The 20,314-nt window shown below is 39.6% G+C and overlaps 1 protein-coding gene across 4 annotated transcripts in view; it reads left to right on the top strand.

Annotated features, from left to right (window-relative positions):
- The window catches only part of traip (TRAF-interacting protein), a 37,775-nt gene extending 20,110 nt beyond the window's left edge, over nt 1-17,665 (top strand). For 2 of the 4 annotated variants that reach the window (XM_052018017.1, XM_052018015.1), the window contains 8 exons: nt 1,487-1,574; nt 2,940-3,029; nt 4,757-4,845; nt 6,423-6,578; nt 7,291-7,336; nt 10,711-10,824; nt 12,877-12,927; nt 14,157-17,664. In XM_052018017.1, coding sequence (XP_051873977.1) covers nt 1,487-1,574; nt 2,940-3,029; nt 4,757-4,845; nt 6,423-6,578; nt 7,291-7,336; nt 10,711-10,824; nt 12,877-12,927; nt 14,157-14,273 — 751 coding nt within the window. In that variant the 3' untranslated portion in view covers nt 14,274-17,664. Of the gene's footprint in view, nt 1-1,486; nt 1,575-2,939; nt 3,030-4,756; nt 4,846-6,422; nt 6,579-7,290; nt 7,337-10,710; nt 10,825-12,876; nt 12,928-14,156 lie in introns of all 4 variants that reach the window. The other 2 variants (XM_052018018.1, XM_052018016.1) reach the window with 2 other exon arrangements.
- The last annotated feature ends 2,649 nt before the right edge of the window (nt 17,666-20,314 follow it).

The raw sequence follows: 20,314 nt of genomic DNA, 5'->3' as shown, positions 1-20,314 counted from the left end.
TCTAATTCTCCCACCAGTTACCTTCAACTTTTTGACCCATCTGCTAAGGGAAATAGGTGTTTCCTATTAATTCCGTCGAGGTCCCTCATGATTTTATACACAATTAACTCTCCCCCTCGGTCTCTTTTCCAATGAAAACAACCCAGATTCATCCAATTTCCTCTCATAGCTACAATTTCCCAACATCAGTGTAAATCTGGGTACCCTTTCCAGCTCGTTCAATTCTAATTTGTGCCTGGCCAGTTTGTTCCGTTATGAACATCATAAACACAGGCTACTTGTTCATTATCATGTTGTTTCTTGTGGGAGTTGTTAAGTGCGAATTGGCCACAGTGCTTCCTGCAGTACAACAGTGAATTCACGTGTTTCATTGCCTGTATAGCACCTTTGTTCTTTTAATTTATTACTTTGTTTCAGTTGGATCAAAGCATACATTACAGTTGTATCTAAGTATTCTAAATTGTTCGTCTAATTCCCTTTGAAATTTCTATAATGTGTGTGATAGTGAATGCTGAAGTACTGAAATAACTTGGGTTACCGCACAGTTAAATTATTCACATTCTCATGTCATGTGCCATTGAATCAATAGAGGCAATGGGATCTATAGTTAGAGGAGCCACTGGTCTTCAACATTGGACAGCTTCAAATCTCCAGAGGTGCCTACACAGTTTCTTATATCCCCCTCTTTTCTCCAAAATACTAAATCTTGCTACAGTTTTTAAATTTATGCTTCCAGTTAATATAACCTTTTTAACCATGTGCACTCAAACATCCCACAACTGAGAACTGAGCCAGAACTTGTACCCAAAAGCACAGTTTTCACTAGGAGCCAGACGCAGTAATGCTGTTGCCTCAGGGATCCAAGTCCAATCCTGACCTCGGGGTTGCTGTCTATGCAGAGTTTGTAGTTTTGCTCTGGAACAGCATGCATTTCCTGAAAGTGCTCTGCATTCTTCCCATATTCCTTTGATGTGCAGATAGGCACATCTGTGGTACTGTAAATTGCCTCTTAATTTAGGTTAATGGCAGGAAGAATCAAAGGGGAGTTGATGGACATGTGAAATAATAAATTGCAGCAGTACAGGGAAATGTGGAAAGGGAGAATAAGATTAATGGGATTGCTCCCATGGGAGCTGCCATGGGCCCAGTTAATTAAATTGCCTCCCGTTATAAGATAAATCCCCTACAATTGCAGTGGCTTAGCTTGGTTAAGTCAGCATCATCTGCAGATTGGATCTCTCAATGCCAGACCGGAAATTGTAGTTGGTTGAAGATAAAATGTTTTTCATAATATATCTATATTGATGTAATCTGGCGAATGACCCAGTGTTGGAAAGCATTCTGCTAGTTCAACTGGATGGATAGGTGAGAGAAATCTGTTGTGGATGTTTTGATAAATTAAAATCTTATTTCAAAAGGACCTCCTTCTGAGGTCCAGGAAGTAATCCTCAGTGTCCCACCTTGTCATTGTGTAAATTCTCTGCAGGGAATATGAAAACCTGAAGGCGACATTTAAATCCTCTGTTGATATGACTGAGAAGCTCAAGAAAGAAAATTTTACTTCCAACTGCAAGGTTAGTGTAATGCCTCAAGAGTAATAGATGAAAGCTTCAATCACTGGTCTTCTATTCCCTATCTCTACAATTTACAGAATACACAGAACATACTCCTTCATGATAGATTTTAAAAGCTAGGAAATACTTACTATCAACTTAACTGTTTAATTTTATTAAAATTATTTAGCAAAAATGTTACAAAATATTCTTATTGCTCCATTAGGCCCAATTTGCCTGTCCTGATGCTTTGAGAGACCTCTCTGAATAATCCTATCACCCTGCTCTTTCCCCATAGCCTTCAAACTAACTTTTATACGTATGTAGCTATTAAATCAGTTTTCACAGTTCTTTCAGATATCATGCAGGTAAAGTTCTCTGTGTAAGCTATGTCCTCCTGTGTTAGGAAAACAACAATTTCTTTGTTGCATTTCATTTTCCAAACTACCAATAGAAAAAGAGAAGATATTCTTAGTGTTCCTTGTACAAAATAGATGATCATGCTACCACTTTAACTGGGAAATGTCAGTGTTGTTCATATTGAACAGAGTTGGTCTCTTTTCTGATCAAATCAGGTAGGCAGAGGCCTTGGTATTAACACCCCACATTGGGAAGGAGAATGTTCCTACTTGTCACGAGCACCCACAACTTTGCTGAACCTCTCTCCATCAAGTCAATTATAGCTGATTATATCTTGGCCCACCCTCTTTTTGGGGAAAAAAAAGAATAAAGGGGGATCTGTTCAGCTGAGAATTAACTAACAATGCATTTCAAATGATATGAATTGCAAAGTCCAATGATATGTTTTTATGCTGTTCTAATCTTAAACCACGATGAACAGCACACCCGGGGCAAGATTGGCATTTTGAATGCAACCTCCTCACAGAGCAACCAGCTGCTAGAAAGATGGCCTCAAGACTTGATGGCTGCGTGCACCTGTAGCAAGCTGATGAATCCTCTCTGTGATCACAATTCTAATATCTGGTTGGCCCTGTTGAAATTTCTTGCGCCTGAAGGTCTGGAAAGGGCTAGTTTTAATGTTGTTGCCTTTTTGATGGATGAGTATCAAATCAGAGCACCAAATAGAGCAACTGAGATAAATGAAAATTCGAATTTAGCAGTATTAGCAATAATCATTACTCTGCTGCCTACAAAGATATTTAGACCTTTGGCTTTCAAATAATGTGGAGTCAGGTGCACGTAGAACAATCCTAAAAAAAGATATTCAATGTTTATAATTTGAGATGAGATATGGGGATAACCCCAAAAGCTGAAAATGTCCCTTGATTTATTTTCCTTGTCCCTATTTGATCTGTTATTGCTGCATTCCTTTAGCTAGTGTCTTTGCCACATTTAATTGAAGCTGCTTTTTCTGTTTTAATTTAGTTGCAAAAGTGTATGTCACAACTGGAGAAATTAAAAGAGGAACTGCGGGCATCTCAGGAGGATTTGCAAAACGCAGACAGGGAGATTATGGTATGCTTGGCTTCAGTACATTTTGAGCTGGGGGGTAGATCCAAATTTTGCTAAATTGATTTGCAACAATTTTTACACGTCATTATCAAGTTTGATTTTGACATGAAAGGAGTTTATTTCTATAATGCTTCTTTGAAACAACTTTCGGTTGAAGACTCTAGGTTAAAAGAGCATCACCTGGAGATGTTTAACACATTTCAGGATCTGGGTAAGAATCTTAGTGTCTAATTAATACAATTACTAAATTTGAGCTAAATATAGCTGAATTACTAGAACCACAGAGCTGGGTGATACTGTTGTAAATAAGCAGGTGTTGGTCCCCTTGTCAATTTAAATGCTCAGCATGTACATTGAGGTTCACGTGGAGTGTCTGAATCTGACAGGAGGAGCAGTGGAAGGTAACTTGGCATCATGATCACTCGCACTTCAAGGTTCTGTTGTTTGAGAGCTCAGCAAGATTCATCACTAAATTAGGCTGAGTGGCCTAACTTGGCTAAGAGGCAAGCTTGGGTGATAAGTTTGATTATGATCCAAAATGGAAATCGCAGTTAAGAATGGAAGATCATGAGGGTGATCGAGGTGGGATGAGCAGAATGACTCACTGATGTGGGCAAGCGTGTTGTGTTGTTTATTTCGTAACGTTAACCTTGTGCCTTTAAGGTTGCAAAGTGCAGGACGGATATTGGAAAAAAAATTGAGACTGAGCCTCAAAGGAGATGCTCAAAAGCTAAGACAAGCGACCAAAGAGGAACACTCTTAGCATCCATGGATTAAATGAAAAATGGTATATTTCAGCCCAACAGAAACTGTTTCAAGTATCAAATTGTTTGAAGAAGTTCTACCCTATTGTAGTACAAAAAAACAGAACCTGCATCAGGACTCTGTTCCAGATCCCAACACCTGCAGTCCTTTTTGTCTTCGTACCCCAGTGTGGTGCCTGTCAACTTAATTAAAACAAAACATACTACTGAGAGTAGGAGCCACAATTCTTTCTCGTTTCTCTACTTGCTTGACATTGTTATGGAATATTGAATGCGAGTATTGATTTGAAGCATGGACCATAATCTATATTACAGTATTTCTGGGCAGTACTTCTCAATGATAAAGAGTAAAACATAATGTGCACAAACACTGTGTGCTGCAGAATGGTGTCTTGCTTCTAGTCACTCACCCGTAGCTAACAGTGTCGCTGTAGGATGGAGTTTACACATTGCCAGTGCAATAGCGGGCTTCGCAGTTCTCTAGTACATCTTGTGGAAATTATGTCTGTTTCCTCATTTGCTCGTGTTGTTCAGCATGTGCGCCAGAAGTTCTTCACCTTTTTCTCTTTGTTACAGTACAGTGGCTCACAGCTTCCCTGACCCAGGTGCCATCTGAAATTTGCACGTTCTCCCTGTTACTGCTTGGGTTCCCTCTGGGTGCTCTGGTTTCCTCCCACCTCCCAGAAACGTTCTGGTTGGTGGGTTAATTGATTACTTTAAATTACCTTCGTGTAAGGTGGTAAGGGAATTGGAGTGGGGTTGATGGGCATTTGCGAGAAAATGGGTTGCAGGAAGAAATGGCTGAATGAGATTGCTTTGACAGCTAGCATAGACTCTACAGGCCAAATGGCTGCCTCCTATACCATGAGGAAATATAATATGCCCTCGTCCTTAACAGTCATCCTCTCTGCTCCTGCACATCTGAGCTTTTAGCCTCATTTGTACATTCAATATTGGTTTTTACAGAACTTAAAGAAGAAGGTGGAATTCCTACAGAAGTCCCTGAGTACACCGAATCGTACCAATGAAGCAATCAGCCGTCTAATCTTTGAGAGGTGGGTGAGCTAGGCCTCCCACCTTGTGATATAACATATATTTATAAATACTCAAAACCATATGAATAAATGTTTTAAAATACATTTTTCTCCAAGTATTGTTGACACAAAGCTAGGTGGCAGTGTGGGTTGTATGGAGGATACAGAGAGGCTTCAGGGGTTTATAGGTAGGTTAATTGAATAGACAAGGACATGGCAAATGGAAGCACGTGAGGTCATCCATTTTGGTTGAAAAAATAGAAAGATTTTTTTTAATGGTGAGAGCTTGATAGGTGTTAGTGTTTAGAGGGAGCTGGCTGAGCTATCACATAAATCACTGCAAGTTAACATGAGGTCTAGCAAGCAGTTAGGAAGAGAAACTGCATATTGGCCTTTTATTGCAAGAAGATTTGGGTATAAGATTAGAGACATCTTGCTCCAATTATCCAGAGCCCTTGTGGAACCATATGTGGAATATTGTGTGTCGGTCTGGTCTCCCTACAGAAGGAAGGATATACTTGCCATGGAAAAAATGCATAAAAGTTTGCCAGATTGATTTTTTGGATGACAAATTTGTCATTTGGAAAGAGATTAAGCAGACAAGGCCTATGTTCTCATGGATTTAGAAGAATGAGAGGTGATTTCATTCAAGCATCCAAATAGCCTCCAGGGCATAAAAGCATAGGTGTGGAATTGATGTTTCCCCTAGCCAGGATATTTAAAACCAGGAGTCACGCTCTCAAAATAAGGGTTGGCTTTCAGGTCATGGATGAAAAGAAATATCTTCACTCAAGTCGTAGTGGAATTTTCTACTCAAAGGCTGTGGAGTCTTGGTTGCCGAGTCTAGTGGGTTAGTGATGGTAAAAGATCAGCCATGATCTTATTAAATAGCAGAGAAGGCAGAAGAGGCCAAATAGCCTACTCCTGCTATTTCTCAAGATGTTACGTCCTATCAGTACCCCCTTCGTCCCTGGGGTTGGCAATGGTGCCTATGTATCAAACATAATACTTTTCCACATTTCCCCTTCCCCTGTTAGCTTTGTTCCTATGGAAACCACCTTATCTCCTGGATTTGCATCTGCATTTTGGGAACATGCTGTACATAATACACCAAGACTGCTTGATTCTGACACTTGCCATTTACACTGAGGTGGGAAAAATCACACTGCATTTGTTGCCCATTTGTACACACTTCTAGAGCAGCAACAAGGTTCAAGAGGGTGTTGAAAATGTACTGGAGCAGCATGTGAATTGAGGAATGGGATGAATTGGATAGCTCTCTGCAGGATGAGCTGATTCCTCTGCTGTACAAATGCAATATATCCTTGTTTCAACACTCTAGTGCAACCTATTGCTACCTTACTCGCTGTCAAATTGTTAGCCGCCTTCCTCTTGTGTTATTTGGGAAATATCCGCATTTAAATAATGCTTCTCATGTTGGATTGCTTCAAAGCCCTTCTAACAGTGAAATGAAGTGACCTTTGTGTGAGATAATTTTGGTATAATCAGCAAAACAGATTGTACAGTTATTAGTCTTGTTTTGGTACAATACTATACTTCGTTCTCAATGCAGACAGAAATGATTGTTGTGCTTGCAGCCCTGCTCCTGTAGATTTACAATTCCCGAAACTGCACAAGCCGGCCACTGGAGAGGATATTGATCTTTCTCAGACGTATGACTTCGACACACCTGATTGCATTCCTCCAACATCTCTGAATACCTCGTCTAAGAAAATAAGACTAGACACAGCTGGGTAAGTGAAGGAGCTCATCAAAGGCTGAATCTTGCAGAGTGTCTGTAAACAGCATACTGACTTGTTTCTATGGTATTGTCTAAGTTCCAAATAATTGGGTTTGGTGGTTCCAGTATATAATTGTACAATCAGTGTAACTGCTTGTGATTATGTCCTTCTATAAATCTAATCAGGTGTCACACCATCAGCAAAATAACTTTGTCTGCTTGACTCATATACTGATTTATTGTCTGAATCCAGCAAGAAATTTGTAATGGTATCCATTTTACAGTAAACCTCTATGACTGTCACTACTCAACATCAATCAGGGAACCATGATCCAGAATCAAAGACATTCTATGCTCTTTTAATTTGCTCCTCAATTGTAATGTTAAAGCTAGCAATATTGCATTTCTAGCCCACCCATTCCTCAGAGAGTATGCTAGTAAACCTTGAGGTGCTGCTCCTACTATTAAAGCTGTTCAAGTCCTGTGATCAGGGTATTGCAGTTCATTAGGATGAGCCTGGTGTTACTAGTGCAGGGAATAATAGCAGCCCTCTATAAATGATGAATTTTCTGAATCGAGTTTTTATTCAACGTTGTGCTGCACCCTAATGCTTTACAGGCTCTGCATTGAACTGAATGCAGTGTTTTATGAAAAATAATTCTTGTCGAAGCTTGTGAGACTAAAATAACCTCTTGTCACAAACCTATTTTTTCCCTCTCTTACAGGTCGTCCACACCAAATCGGTCCTCTAAATTTCTGCATAACTCAAAGGTGAGGACTTGCAATCCTTCTGCTGCCAGTCATTCTAATGCTGACATTAAAGATTGAATTCTCTAAATTATCTGAAAAATGAACAGAGCAATTTCCATGTAATCAAACTGGTGGTTTCAGTTTATGCCGAGGTTAATCGCTACATGGAAATAGCAGGACTGTTTAATCAGGGGATTCAGAATATTCCAGGGAGTATAATGACAAAACTATTTAAACATCCACCTGCCTCCTTATGATCCTTGGAGTCTTTTTATAGTTTTAAATTTAAATTTTATTATATTACAATTTTGCTTTTTTCTGATTTCAGCTGTTGGCCCATTTACTGACCCATACTGATCACACTTGATTATCAGTAAACTAGCAAAATTATAGCCCATTTATCAATAAACTGTCAATATCTGGGAAATACCCTGAAACAGAATGAATTTTTTTGACAGAGTCACCAGCGTTTGAACAGAGCATTTGTTGTGATCTTGTACCTTAACCCAAACATGAGATTCATTCTTGCATTGCTATAGCCCAGTTATCGCCCTGTGATATCACATTGTTCCCAGCCCTTTCTCTAACCCTAAGCCATAATTTAAAGATGTCAAGAGGTCATTAAAATTGGAAATTGCCCAATTTCTCCAGTAAATTCCTACGCTTTCTTTTCAAGATGGTAAATAAATTTTAAGAGAGAAAGGAATTCTACCCAGTATGGTGATCAATGCTTCGTTATCTTCATGGATTTTGGGTCATGTGTGTTCTCTGTTAATCATGTTATCAAGCACATTGCATAATCACATACATATTTCAATATTGCAATGCATATGCATCTGAGGGCCTGATCTTCAATGCCAAATTCTGGAAGTGGGTTACTTTAAGTATGTTTCTTAAGCTCTTAAAATTTCATAAACCATGTTATGCCCTTAAGATGCCATCTGAGTGGTGCCGAAAAGAAAGTGAAAGGGATATTCAGAGGTACTGGGACAGTTTAATGACACATTGAAAAGGTGACATCTGGAGTACTCATTAGAAACTGATCACTTGGAATACACTTTTCAACAGGAGTTCATAAAAAAATTAAGAGCATTTGCAATGTATTATAGGCATGAATCAAGATTTATATCGAGATCTGTTAAGAGATATTGTGCTGTAAGACTGTCTTAGGCATTAAGTGAAATGTGTAACATGATTTATATCTAAAGACCAATGATTATTCCAACAAATTGGATCCACCGCAGTGTACAATATGAAATAGTTGCTGCTAACACACGAGTTTGAATTATGTGTGGTTTCATAACTATTGAACCAAAAAAAATTGTGCTGAATACTGTGGTTGTAATATTGTACTTAAAGACACGTTTTAGTAGTCATCACTGATGTATGGCCCATTCACCAATCCTGTAAATGTGTTTCACCTCCAGTAGCTGAGCAACATTATGTGAGCTCCAAAATGCATAACACTGGAGCTGGGTAACAGCCTGGTGAAATATTGCATTTTTATGATGATTCCAATAAAAACACATCTTTAACTTACTTGCCCAGATTTGGAGGTCTACTTCCCCCTTTCCAACATCCCTCCTTCCAATCCCACCCTGTTCTAAAACTACAAATGACAAATGAGAAGACCAAACAATTGCTTGTTAACTTGGCAACACAAACTGGCTTGTGGAAGGTCTGAGAAAATTTGAAACCTAGGCCATCAGTGATTTATTTTTCACTAGTTTTGTGATGCAAGTGACACTAGCAAGGGCACGTTTATTCACATCTCTCATTGTTCTGAATTAACTGAAAGGTTCAAAATAAAACTGAATGTTGTGAAATGCAGATACTGCAGTCATTTAGAAGGAGTGCAGAACGTTATCCACGGACCAAAATAGCAACACAACTTCATTCAGAAATCTAACTTGAGCTGCCTTAGTGAAGTTCTATCAAGCTGCAGTAAAGTGTGGCAATTTCCACCCTCTTATCCCATGCCATATACTACCTGTATGTTTAATAAAATTGTGGACCTGTTCAAAAGTAGAGTTATATAGGCATTTATTGCCCATCCCCATTTGCCCTTGAGTTTCGTGCTCCGTACATGGATAGGAAAGGTTTGGAGGGATATGGGCCAAACACAGGCAAATGGGACTAGCTCAGTTATACAACTTGGTCGGCATGGATGAGTTGGGCCTGTTTCCGTACTGTATGGGCACTGTGTGTTTCAATGTATATGTGACTAATAAGGAAATCTTATTTTATCTGTATAACTCTATGCCTCTGTTCAAGAGGGCAGTTAAGAGTTAACTACCCTCCCTAAATACAGCCCTTCCCCATACAGTCATAGAGTCGTACAACACGGAAACAGGCCCTTCAGCCCACTTGGTCTATGCCAACCAAGATTCTCATTTAAGCTAGTCCCATTTACCCACGTTTGGCCCATATCCCTCTAAACCTTTCCTATCCATGTACCCGTCCAAGTGCCTTTTAAATGTTATTAATGTACCTGCCTCAACCACTTCCTTCAGTAATGGAGCTTTGAAGTTTCTGGCTTGTAATTATAATTATAGAAGCTGTTTTGCAATTGATTTCATACTTAATAATGTAAATTCATTAAGTGTGAAATCAATTCCGAACCATGCTCTTTCTGATGCAGCTCACTCCCCAATTACATCTTTAACAGTTGAAGCACCACCCTCTATTTTTCTTCCCTTGTCATCTTTAACTCCCCCATTAGTTTGTGATGTGAGTGAATGTGGGTGTGGGAGGCATATAGATGACAGCTCTGCTTGCCTCTGTCTTTTGAGTCAGCTTCTTGGAGGTTCATTGGCAATTTGATAATTCAGTGCTGAAGTTATACTCTGTCTAATAAAAAATACCTGTGTGTTGTTCTTGTCATAGGAGCTTTCAAACTGAATGTATTAACATTTACAAAGGTACTTTTTGATTAACTTCCAAAGTTGTGTGGTGATTTGTGCAGTTATGGTTATCAATTAGAATTCGTGCTCTGAGAAATTCTTATTTCTCACTCTCTCTGGTCTTGCTATCCACATGGCCCCAGTGTTAAACAAAGGCTTCTGTGGGGTCATGAACAACTCTTCCTAATGTATGTCAGGAAAAGACATCTCTACCAAGTCATGAAAAATAGTGTTTTGTATTTTAATGCAAATAGTAGCTTTCTTTGAATTTATTGGACTGTTCTGCTGCCGTCTGTATCTGGAAGAAAATTATAACCTGCTGCACCTTTTATGGATAGAGTGAGGCAGATCGAGTTCCAAAGAGTTGGCAGGTGTGGATAGATTACAGTAAGGATAGGAAACTTATATAGGGAACTTGTACCTTGGTTCATTTCTTATGTGAGCATTAAATATATGAATCGTAGTAAACTGAACTTCTTATTAATCCTTAAGATGATGAACAAAGATGAGGATGACTATATTCTTCCAACATTCCTCCGAAACTCGATGTTATTCCAAAAGAAATCACGTGGAAGCTGCTTGGATCCACACACAAACCAAGGATCAGTAAGTGCATCTCAGAAGGAGGCATAATCTCCAAATAAATGCAGTGAAGGAAAGGGGAAAAAAATTATAACCTTCTCATGACACATTTCACACCCTTAGGAGATCCCAACCTATTCCACAACCAGTGAAGTTTAGTCAGAGTTGTACATAACAGCCAATTTGCACAATAACAAAAATGTGTTATTGATCAGATAATCTGCAGTATATCTTTCTTGATTGAGGGATGAATTGAGTCCAGGGTACCGTAATACTTCCACTAGTCCTCTTCAAAATGGTACAGTGGGATTACTTGCGTCCACCTGAGAAAGGAAACAGTGCGTTGGTTTGATCTATCATTAATAAAAATTGTGCTTCTGGTAGTGCAGCAGTCCTGTAGATCTGTACTGCACTGAAATGTCAGCCTAGAATTTAGTGCTCAAGTTTCTGGCAAGGAATTTGATTGCACAAACTTCTGGCTCAGGTAAAAAGCTACTAACTGAGCTATGGCTGTTACAGAAGGCTCCAATTTGGGTCTGACTCCACTCTGACCTAATAAGAAGTCCATACATTTGTTTTGGTGTATAAGAGCTGGCATAAGCTCAATGACACAAATGGCTGCCGCCTTTATCATTTAAAAAAAATGAATATCCTCCACATCTGAATTGGTCTAACCAGTTCTGAGTTAAAGGTTTCAAAATGTGTCCTGAGTTCAGAATGAATTTGCTTTCATTTTTCAATTATACATAGTTCTAGCAAATCTCTGAAGGACAAGACAGATCAATGCACATTGTGTTTTTATTATGAGAAATAGTTTTACTTTTATAACTGTTTAATTTAATTCTTCATCGCCTGCTTGATTCAGAATTATTGATCAGAAACAGCATAAGCACATGTTTTTATACAGACTTATTATCTACCTGCAGTAGAGGCATGGAGTTGTATAGCACAGAAATGGGTCCTTCATCCATGCCAACTTTTTTGACTGTCCATATTAATCCCATTTGCCTACATTAGGACTTATATCCTTCTATGCCTTGTCTATTTAACTGTCTGTCCAAATGCATCTTAAAATGTAGTAATTGTATCTGATTCCACCACCTCTGGCAGCACATTCTAGATATCAACTATTCTTCTGTGTAAGAAAAAAACTTTCCCTTCAGATCTCCTTTAAATCTCCTACTTCTCAGCTTAAAACCATGCCGCCTTGTTTTTGATATCCCTACCACAGGAAAAAGATTTTGACTATATACCCTATCTGTGCCGCGCACAATCTATCAGGTCACCCCTCAGCCTCCTTCGCTCCAAGGAAAACAACACCAAACTTTCCAATCTCTCCCCATAACTAAAGTCCAGGCAACATCCCGGTAAATCTCCTCTGCACGCCATCCAGCATAATCACCTCCTTTCTACAGTGTGGCAACTAGAACTGCACACAGTACTTCCAAGTGTGGCCTGTAAAGTTACAACATAACATACCAGCTCTTGTATTCTATGCCCCAACCTACGAAGGTAAGCATGCAATATGCTTTCTTCATCACCCTGTCCACCTGTGTTGCCACTTTCAGGGAGCTGTGTACTTGGGCCCCTGGGTCTCTCGGTTCATCAACGTTCTTTAGTATCCTAAATGCTGATATTTAGTGCCCATCCCCAATTGTGAGAAGGGACATTGAAAAGTAGGGATAAAAAACCTTTAATATCTTTGGAGCAATCCAAATGTTATGGAGTGAAACCACAGTAAAAGAAATTTTTCAGCACTAAAGTGGTTGTTTAGCAGTAATTAAGACTTGCTGTGTTTAAAAATTCACCGACACTGAGTGCTGATTTTATCTGGCATTAACAGTGATGGCAAGGGGGGAAATGCACACCAGCCAGTCACATAGTGATGTGCCAGTGTATCAGAACATGTGGAGGAACAGTGCAGATCAGGCTGGCAACATCCTGACTTTCAGTTGGACAACACCTGTGTAGGGTGCTGCTGTTCAATTTACCCCTTAACTACAGGATGTATCAATAGCCTCACTCTTAATGCAGAGTTCAGGCTGATAATCTCCATTAATCCTTTTGCTTCCTTAGGTGCGGACTGGCTTTGATGGATTGGGAGGAAGAACCAAGTTCATTGAACCTGTATCTTTTGCTGGATTTGGAAATTCTGTTTGGGGTTAATGGGAAAAATAATTGGGGGCAATGGGTTAAGAAGGAGATAGAATGGGTGTTAGAGGTGGAAGTAGGTGAGTTCTGTGTTGGAAAAGGGTTATGGAGTCAAACTCAGCTCAGGTAAACGGGACCCTGAGGCCACATACTGTCTGCTTCAACAAGAGGCAGTAGCTGGGAGAACACGTAGAATCAGTGGTAATGATGCATAAATTGATGTGGAGGTTGGAATTCATCAAAGACTGCACATCAGACAAGCAATCTGTAAAGCCAGTCGGTGGGGAGGTTGTGATAGGAGGCAGGTCCTGCCACTGTGGAATAGCATGTAGACGAGGATAAAGAATGGACAAAGGATAGATTCTGGGGAAAGTTCAGAGGCAACAATGCAGGCTTAAGAAAGGAGGCCATTCTGGAGAAGTAGGAATGGATATAATGATATAGTGTTTTTAAATTCAAATTCGGATTTCGCTCCAAGGAAAACAAGACCAAACCTTCCGATCTCTCCCCATAACTAAAGTCCAGGCAACATCCCAGTGAACCTCCTCTGCACTCCCTCCAGTATAATCACCTCCTTTCAAATTAAATTCAGATGTTGGTGAAGCCAAATTTAGAGTATTGCATGCAGTTCTGGTCATAATATCTACAGGATTGTGTAGGTATCTACAGGATTGTGTAGGTACCTACAGGAAAGATATCAATAAGCTTGAAAGAGCACAGAGAAAATTTACATGTATGTTGCCAGGACTCGAGGACTTGTGTTATTGGGAAAGGTTGAATAGGTTAGGACTTTATTCCGTGGAGCATAGAAGAATGAGGGGAGATCTTATAGAGGTATAGGTAGGGTGAATGCATACAGGCTTTTTCCCTTAAGGTTGGGTGAGACAAACTAGAGGACATGGGTTTAGGGTGAAAGATGAAATATTTAAGGGGAATCTGAGGGGGAACTACTTCACTCAGAGGGTGGTGTGAGTATGGAACGAGCTGCCAGCAGAAGTGGTGGATGCAGATTCAATTCTAACATTTAAGAGAAGTTTGGATAGGTGCATGGATGGGAGTGGTTTGGAGGGATATGGTCCAGTTGCAGGTAGAAGGAACTAGGCAGACTAGATGGGCCAAAGGGCCTGTTTCTAAAACTATAAGAGGTTTTGTTTTTAAATATTGCACTATTTTGTAAAGATTATCCTTAACATTACTCCCTTCAGACTAAAATGACTGAAATACGTCCACTGCCATTAAAAGCAAAGAGGAAGAAAGTGACGCGGGTCACTGTAAACAGCTCCATCTGTAATCAGCCCAAACTGAAGGATTTCCTTAAATGAACCAAAGCTGATTCCCAAATTTCAGGGATACGAGGCAATTGGATGAAATAGAACTGAAATGAGTGCCAAGATAACACATCTTGTACCGATGGCCATGGTCTGTTAGTGTTGATAGCACTAACTGCCCCTCCCTGGAAGAGTGCAGCTGGCCTGTACAGTGTATCACAGCAGGAGCTGTAGTGCACACAATATGACAAATTATCAAAGACACTGATCCCAAAAGCAAAAATGCTTTTCTTGTTCACCTGAGCAATTGAATTGTTTGAACAGCAGGGAGCCCACTGGTGCTGCCTTGGACGTTGACTGTAGAGATCACATGGCATTACACAGAGAAGGAGGCAGTGTGATATGTAAAACTACCACAGTCAGGAGTTGGAGGTAATGAAAGGATGGGGAAAACTTCAAAGGAAGTTAACTCCTGTATTGTGACTAGTGGCAGATATCCCTGACTTCACCTCCTCAAGCCAGGAGATCACAACATCTCACCCACCCAGCATCAGAGTAAAATATTTCCAAGTCATAGATAGTATAAGTTAGTTGCAGAGAGAATCTCCGCTCCATTGAAGCTGCTTTAACACTATCAAGCATCATCAACTCCACCATTTTCCTATTTCCTTCATTAGACATCCTTCTCTAAATGTGCTTGACATTTTAGCACAAATTGGGTTAGGTCCACACAATCTTAGGAACTAAGCAAGAATTACCAAACCCCATTCTGTTAATATCTTGTACCCAGCTCTACTATATTACACTCATGCTGCTGCCAGTTAGGTGAGGCTTTCATCTCAATTCTAGGCTGGATTTGCAGTTGAACGAATTATCATTCGGTTAGGTGTTTCTTTTAGTCTAGTTGAGTTGCCTCTGGACTACATTAACCTGGGCATTCAGGTTACTCCAAGAACTGCCCCAATTATCCTTCTCATACTACCTTAGACAGCACTAAGCACTGAAAAAGTTGAAGGAGTGACACACTCAAACTGAATTCTTCAAATTCCTGTTGTTGACTATAAAGTAGATAACTTTTTGAACACAGTTTTGTGCCTTGATATTTTCACAGCCTTGTAGTTGACTTTGTGTTGATATATAATCTTCCATGAGTTACTGTGGGAGTCCTTGCTGAGATAGGAGTTTGAATTGTTAGATATTCTAATACAGTGTCACAGCAGAACAACCAGTTCTTATGATGCACAATGATCCGCTTAATCAAGCGGGGGTCTTGTCATATACATGTATGTTCATAGGTACCTTTGTATTTGATCTTGCAGCCATTTTTAAAGCCCTTTAACAAAGTCAAAAGGAGATTTTGTTTACAATCTACAAAAGATCTTCATTTGTTCTTGCTCTCTATTTCCTTAAATGTGACAGTCAATGGTATTGAGGAAACGTGCTGATATTGGTGATGTGATGGTCTACAGAAACAAACGAAGCATTTCTGCCAAAAGCCGAATACATCAGGGAGGTTCAACTATCTTGCAACTGTTGACTTCAATTATTCTTTCAACCAACTTTAAGCATTGCTGGGCATTTATAAAACATCACAAGATTCAACTGAAGTTCTTCACCACTGTTAATTTTAACAGAGCTTTTCAAAAGCCAACCCCTGATGTTGAAAATGTTTAGGTTAATTAAATTCCAGAGACTGAACTGAAACCTAGTTGATAGAAAGCCTGTGCAACTCGAAATATTTGTATTTCTATATAAAAAGAGCACTTATCCAAAAAGCAGTTGGGAAATAAGAATCTACCTGCTTATTAACCATGAATTGTTTCTGAAATGTTCCATTAATGTCATAATGGGAAACCAAAGGCACTTGTCCCTCCCATTGGGAACACGATGAGTTTACTATTGTTTTTAATGGGTCTAAATTTATCTGTTCTACAATTATTACAAGACTGAATTCACCCCTCTCTCTGCCCCACCCAATTTTATGTTTGGGCAGGATAGTTTTTAAAATGTTTTACTTCTGCATGGAATTGATCAAGCTTTAAGCCTGGATTCTTCTTCCAAATTGGGACATCCCATCTGTCAGGATGATGGTGACCAGTGAAATGGACATCTCCAGGGCCCTTGCTGCCTCAAGAATTCAGGAGTGCCATTCTAAATATTTCAGAGGAACCTAATAGATCATTGCAAATCAAAGAGTGTTTTCTGTTCCTACAATCTTGGCTTAAAGTATAGAATAATGAGGCTATTCAGTCCATTGTTTCTGTACCAGTCACTATTTACTGTCTCCCTCTGACTGGAGAAATAACAAGCTGAATAAGGTGTCACCCTTTGGAACAAGCAATGCCCTTTCCTTTGCTTACTTTGTAACTTTTTTTAATAGTCTTACATTTCAATAATTCATTCCTTAAATCCAGAGCTATTGTGGTTAGAAAGGTTAGACATTTATCAAGATTTTGTTACGACAAAAGATTAACTCAAGTCTGGCACAATGAGTTTTAAATTGGCTTGTTTGGAAAATCTGCTTTGAGTAATTCGAATGTTGAAAATGATTAATGTTGAGAATCTCCTGATACCTTGCAGTAGATCTTGGCAAGACTGTGTGTGTCATTTTGCTGAGCAAAACCTTCCTGGTCTGAATTATAATTGTACTGGGCTTTCAATGGTACAGTTTTGGGCTCTGAAATAACAGGAAGATCAGGTTGAATTTGGTGGATTAGGATAAGTTTCTCTCCACCAGCTCTTTGCTTTGTTTGAGAAATAGTGATGAATTTTTTATATTGGTTTGTGTATCTGCCCCCAAGATCTTTCCAGGAAACAGCCTTCTTGTTTTGATATGACTTGATAGTAAAAATAGGCAAGACTGGTGCATGTTCAAAAACTGGGGCCATTGACACGACACAGCATCTTTGTGGTTACCCAAGCAAAATTAGAATCTCTTAAATATCTCTTGCATATGAAAATCTGTTGATAAGCAGAAAGAAGATATTTGGATACCGATTTCATGTACTGAATGTTACAGTTGAGTGAAAGCTTCAGTTGGATTTAATCCATTATTTCAAAAAGATTGCAGTTGCTGTTTACTGTGGCCTGGAAAGGGTTAAGTTGTAGAAGTGACAGTGTATGAAATTAATGCAGTTTTTTTAGTCCCTAGTGTCAATGCAGTGTCAAATTTAACTTCACGGCAGTTATTACAACCTTGCACCACTGCACGTCGGATATTTAGCTTCTTACACACTATGGCCCCTTTTATCCTAACTGTAATTGCACTAGTTTTGTGCGTCTTTACAGGAGCTGAATGTATCTTTGTTCATCCCCGAGGTTAACCCAGTCTGTGTACAGTTGTTGCTTAAAAGATGAATAGTATGTTTTATCTTTCTGGGGCATAGATCCATTGAGCTATATATGCTTGTAAACTACCTGACCTCAATAAATATTTTCTGTATGGAATTTTTTGTTCTTGTTTTCACTTCAAATAACTGGAAAGCAATCATTCAATGTGACTACTTGTGCACCTTTTGTCTACCTGTTACAATCCTAACACTCCCACTTATCTGACTATCCTACTTTAAAATGAACTAAACCTGAGCCCATGTCCCAAGGATCTTTGTAGGAGTGTAATCTGAAAAGTTGAATAGAACAAGGATTGGCTCATTAGGCTAAGAGTAAGAGATGTTTTAAGGAATGGAGATCGAGAGATAACAAGAGAACAATATAGACAGATAAGGGCACAAGAAAATAGGAGCAGGAGATGACTGCCTGACCCATCAAGCCTGCCCCCACCCCACCCCACCCCATTCAATATGGTCATGGCTTATCTGCCCCAGGTCTCCTCCAAGCCAGACCCCCATAGCCTCAGTTTTTTTAAAAAAAATTATCTACATTACTTTAAATCCTTTTGATGATCTAGCCTCTGGAACTCTCTGGGGTAAAGAATTCCAGAGATTCACTACCTTCTGCAGAAGAAATTTCTATGATGTACCTCCCCTTTAAATGACTGGCCACTTATCTTGTAACTATGTCCCCTTGATGAAGGCTCTCTCACTAATGAAAATATCTCAGCATCCACCCTGATCAAGCCAACTTGGGATCTTGTATGTTTCAATAAGATCACTCCTCAATCTTTTAAACACCTTAGTGTCACTTGATAGGACAATCCTATCCCAGAAATTAGCCTCATGAATTTCCTTTAGACTGCCTCCAATGCTGTTCAAAGTCAAAGTTGAGTTTATTGTCATATGCACAAGTCAATGTATGCACAGGTGCAATGAAAAACCTACTTGCAGCACAGGCACATAGTGTCAGACACACAATATTCACAAGAAGAACAAACAATTTATACAAGAACGAACAATTAGCACACAAAAAAGTCAATTTACTGCAAAGTGGTCATGGTGTTGCTCTACTGAGATAGTGTTTAGGGTAGTGCAGGTTGGTTGAAGGGAAGTAGCTGTTCTTCAACTTTGTGGTGGGACTTTAAGCTTCTGTACCTCCTGCCCCTTGGTAGCTGCGAGAAGATGGCATAGTCTGGAGAGTGAGGATCTTTGATGGATACTACATCCTTTCTTGGGTATAGGAACCAAAGCTCTGTGCACTTGCAAGCAATTAATGATGCCATTCTTGGGATGTAGGGCAGAAGCAGCTTTCAATTAAAGGTACACGGGGCACAGCACTCTGTAGTTCAATGTGAACCTTTACAACTTACACTTTGGGAAGTACTTCAGAAGGTGAAGTATGTGTACCTTTTAGCTTCCAAACTGACATAAGAGTATACATTAGGGATTGTCTTTTTAGAAGACCAAGACACAATAGTTGGTGCATTCAAAAGCCACATGGAAACGTCTATGTTAAAACTTAGCCAGTGAACTTTTCAGCTCCTGTAGATGAAGTTAGATTAAAGTAAATTGGGGGCTAGCTTTCAGAGTTGAACTGCAGCCTGATCAGCTTTTTCCTTTTAAATGCCAATTTTATTTATTTGAATTTAAATTTCCCAGCTGCTAAGGTGGGATTTTAACTTGCATTTCTGAATCAGCAGTTTAGAATTCTGAGTGATAGTCTAGTAACCTAACCACTATATCATTGATTGCACTCTGCCCCTCCCCATTTAAGATGGAGGTGAGGGAAGTCAGGAAACCAGGCACCAGTTCTCATTGGTGGGTCAGAGGTGGAGAGAGTTAGCAGCTTCAAATCCCTGGGTGATAACATCTCAGATGACCTGTCCTGGGCCCAGTACACAGATGTAATCATGAAGAAGGTGCACTAGCACCTTTACTTTCTTAGAAGCTTGAGGAGATTAGGCATGATGCCAAATACTCTAACAAATATCTACAGATGCACTGTTGAAAGTATCCCAACTGGTTGCATCATGGCCTAGTACAGTAATTCCAATACATAGCAACGCAAGAGGCTGCAGAGAGTTGTAAACACAACCCCGTCCATCACAGGCAGATGTCCTCCCCACCATTGATGACAACTACAAGAGGTGCTGCCTCAAGGTATCATCAAGGATCCCCACCATCCAGGTCTTGTCCTCTCCTCACTGATACTGTCAGGCAGGAGGTACAGAAGCCTGAAGTCCCACACCACCAGGTTCAGGAACAGCTATTTTGCTTCAACCATCAGGTTCTTGAACCAACCTGCATGACCCTATTCACTACCTCAGTATAGCAACACTGACCACTTTGCACTACAAGGGATTTTTTTTTAATTCTTGTAAAAATTATGTATAATTTATGTTTGCCTTATGAATGTTGTGTATCTGATACTATGTATTGGTTTATTATTGTCACCATAGTAGTGAAAAACTTGTCTTGCATACCAATCATACAGGTCAATTCATTACACAGTGCAGTTACATTGAGTTAGAACAGAGTGCATTGATATAGTACAGGTAAAAGCAATAACAGTACAGAGTGAAGTGTCACAGCTACAGAGAAAGTGCAGTGCAATAAGGTGCGAGGTCACAACAAGGTAGATTGTGAAGTCATAGTCCATCTCATTGTATCAGGGAACCATTCAATAGTCTTATCACAGTAGGGTAGAAGCTGTCCTTGAGCCTGGTGGTACATGCCCTCAGGCTCCTGTATCTTCTACCCAAT

This window comes from Pristis pectinata, chromosome 6, assembly GCF_009764475.1.
Source record: "Pristis pectinata isolate sPriPec2 chromosome 6, sPriPec2.1.pri, whole genome shotgun sequence".
Lineage (NCBI taxonomy): Eukaryota > Metazoa > Chordata > Chondrichthyes > Rhinopristiformes > Pristidae > Pristis > Pristis pectinata.
Note: the sequence above shows the minus strand (reverse complement) of the source record. Positions and strands in the feature narration are given on the sequence as shown.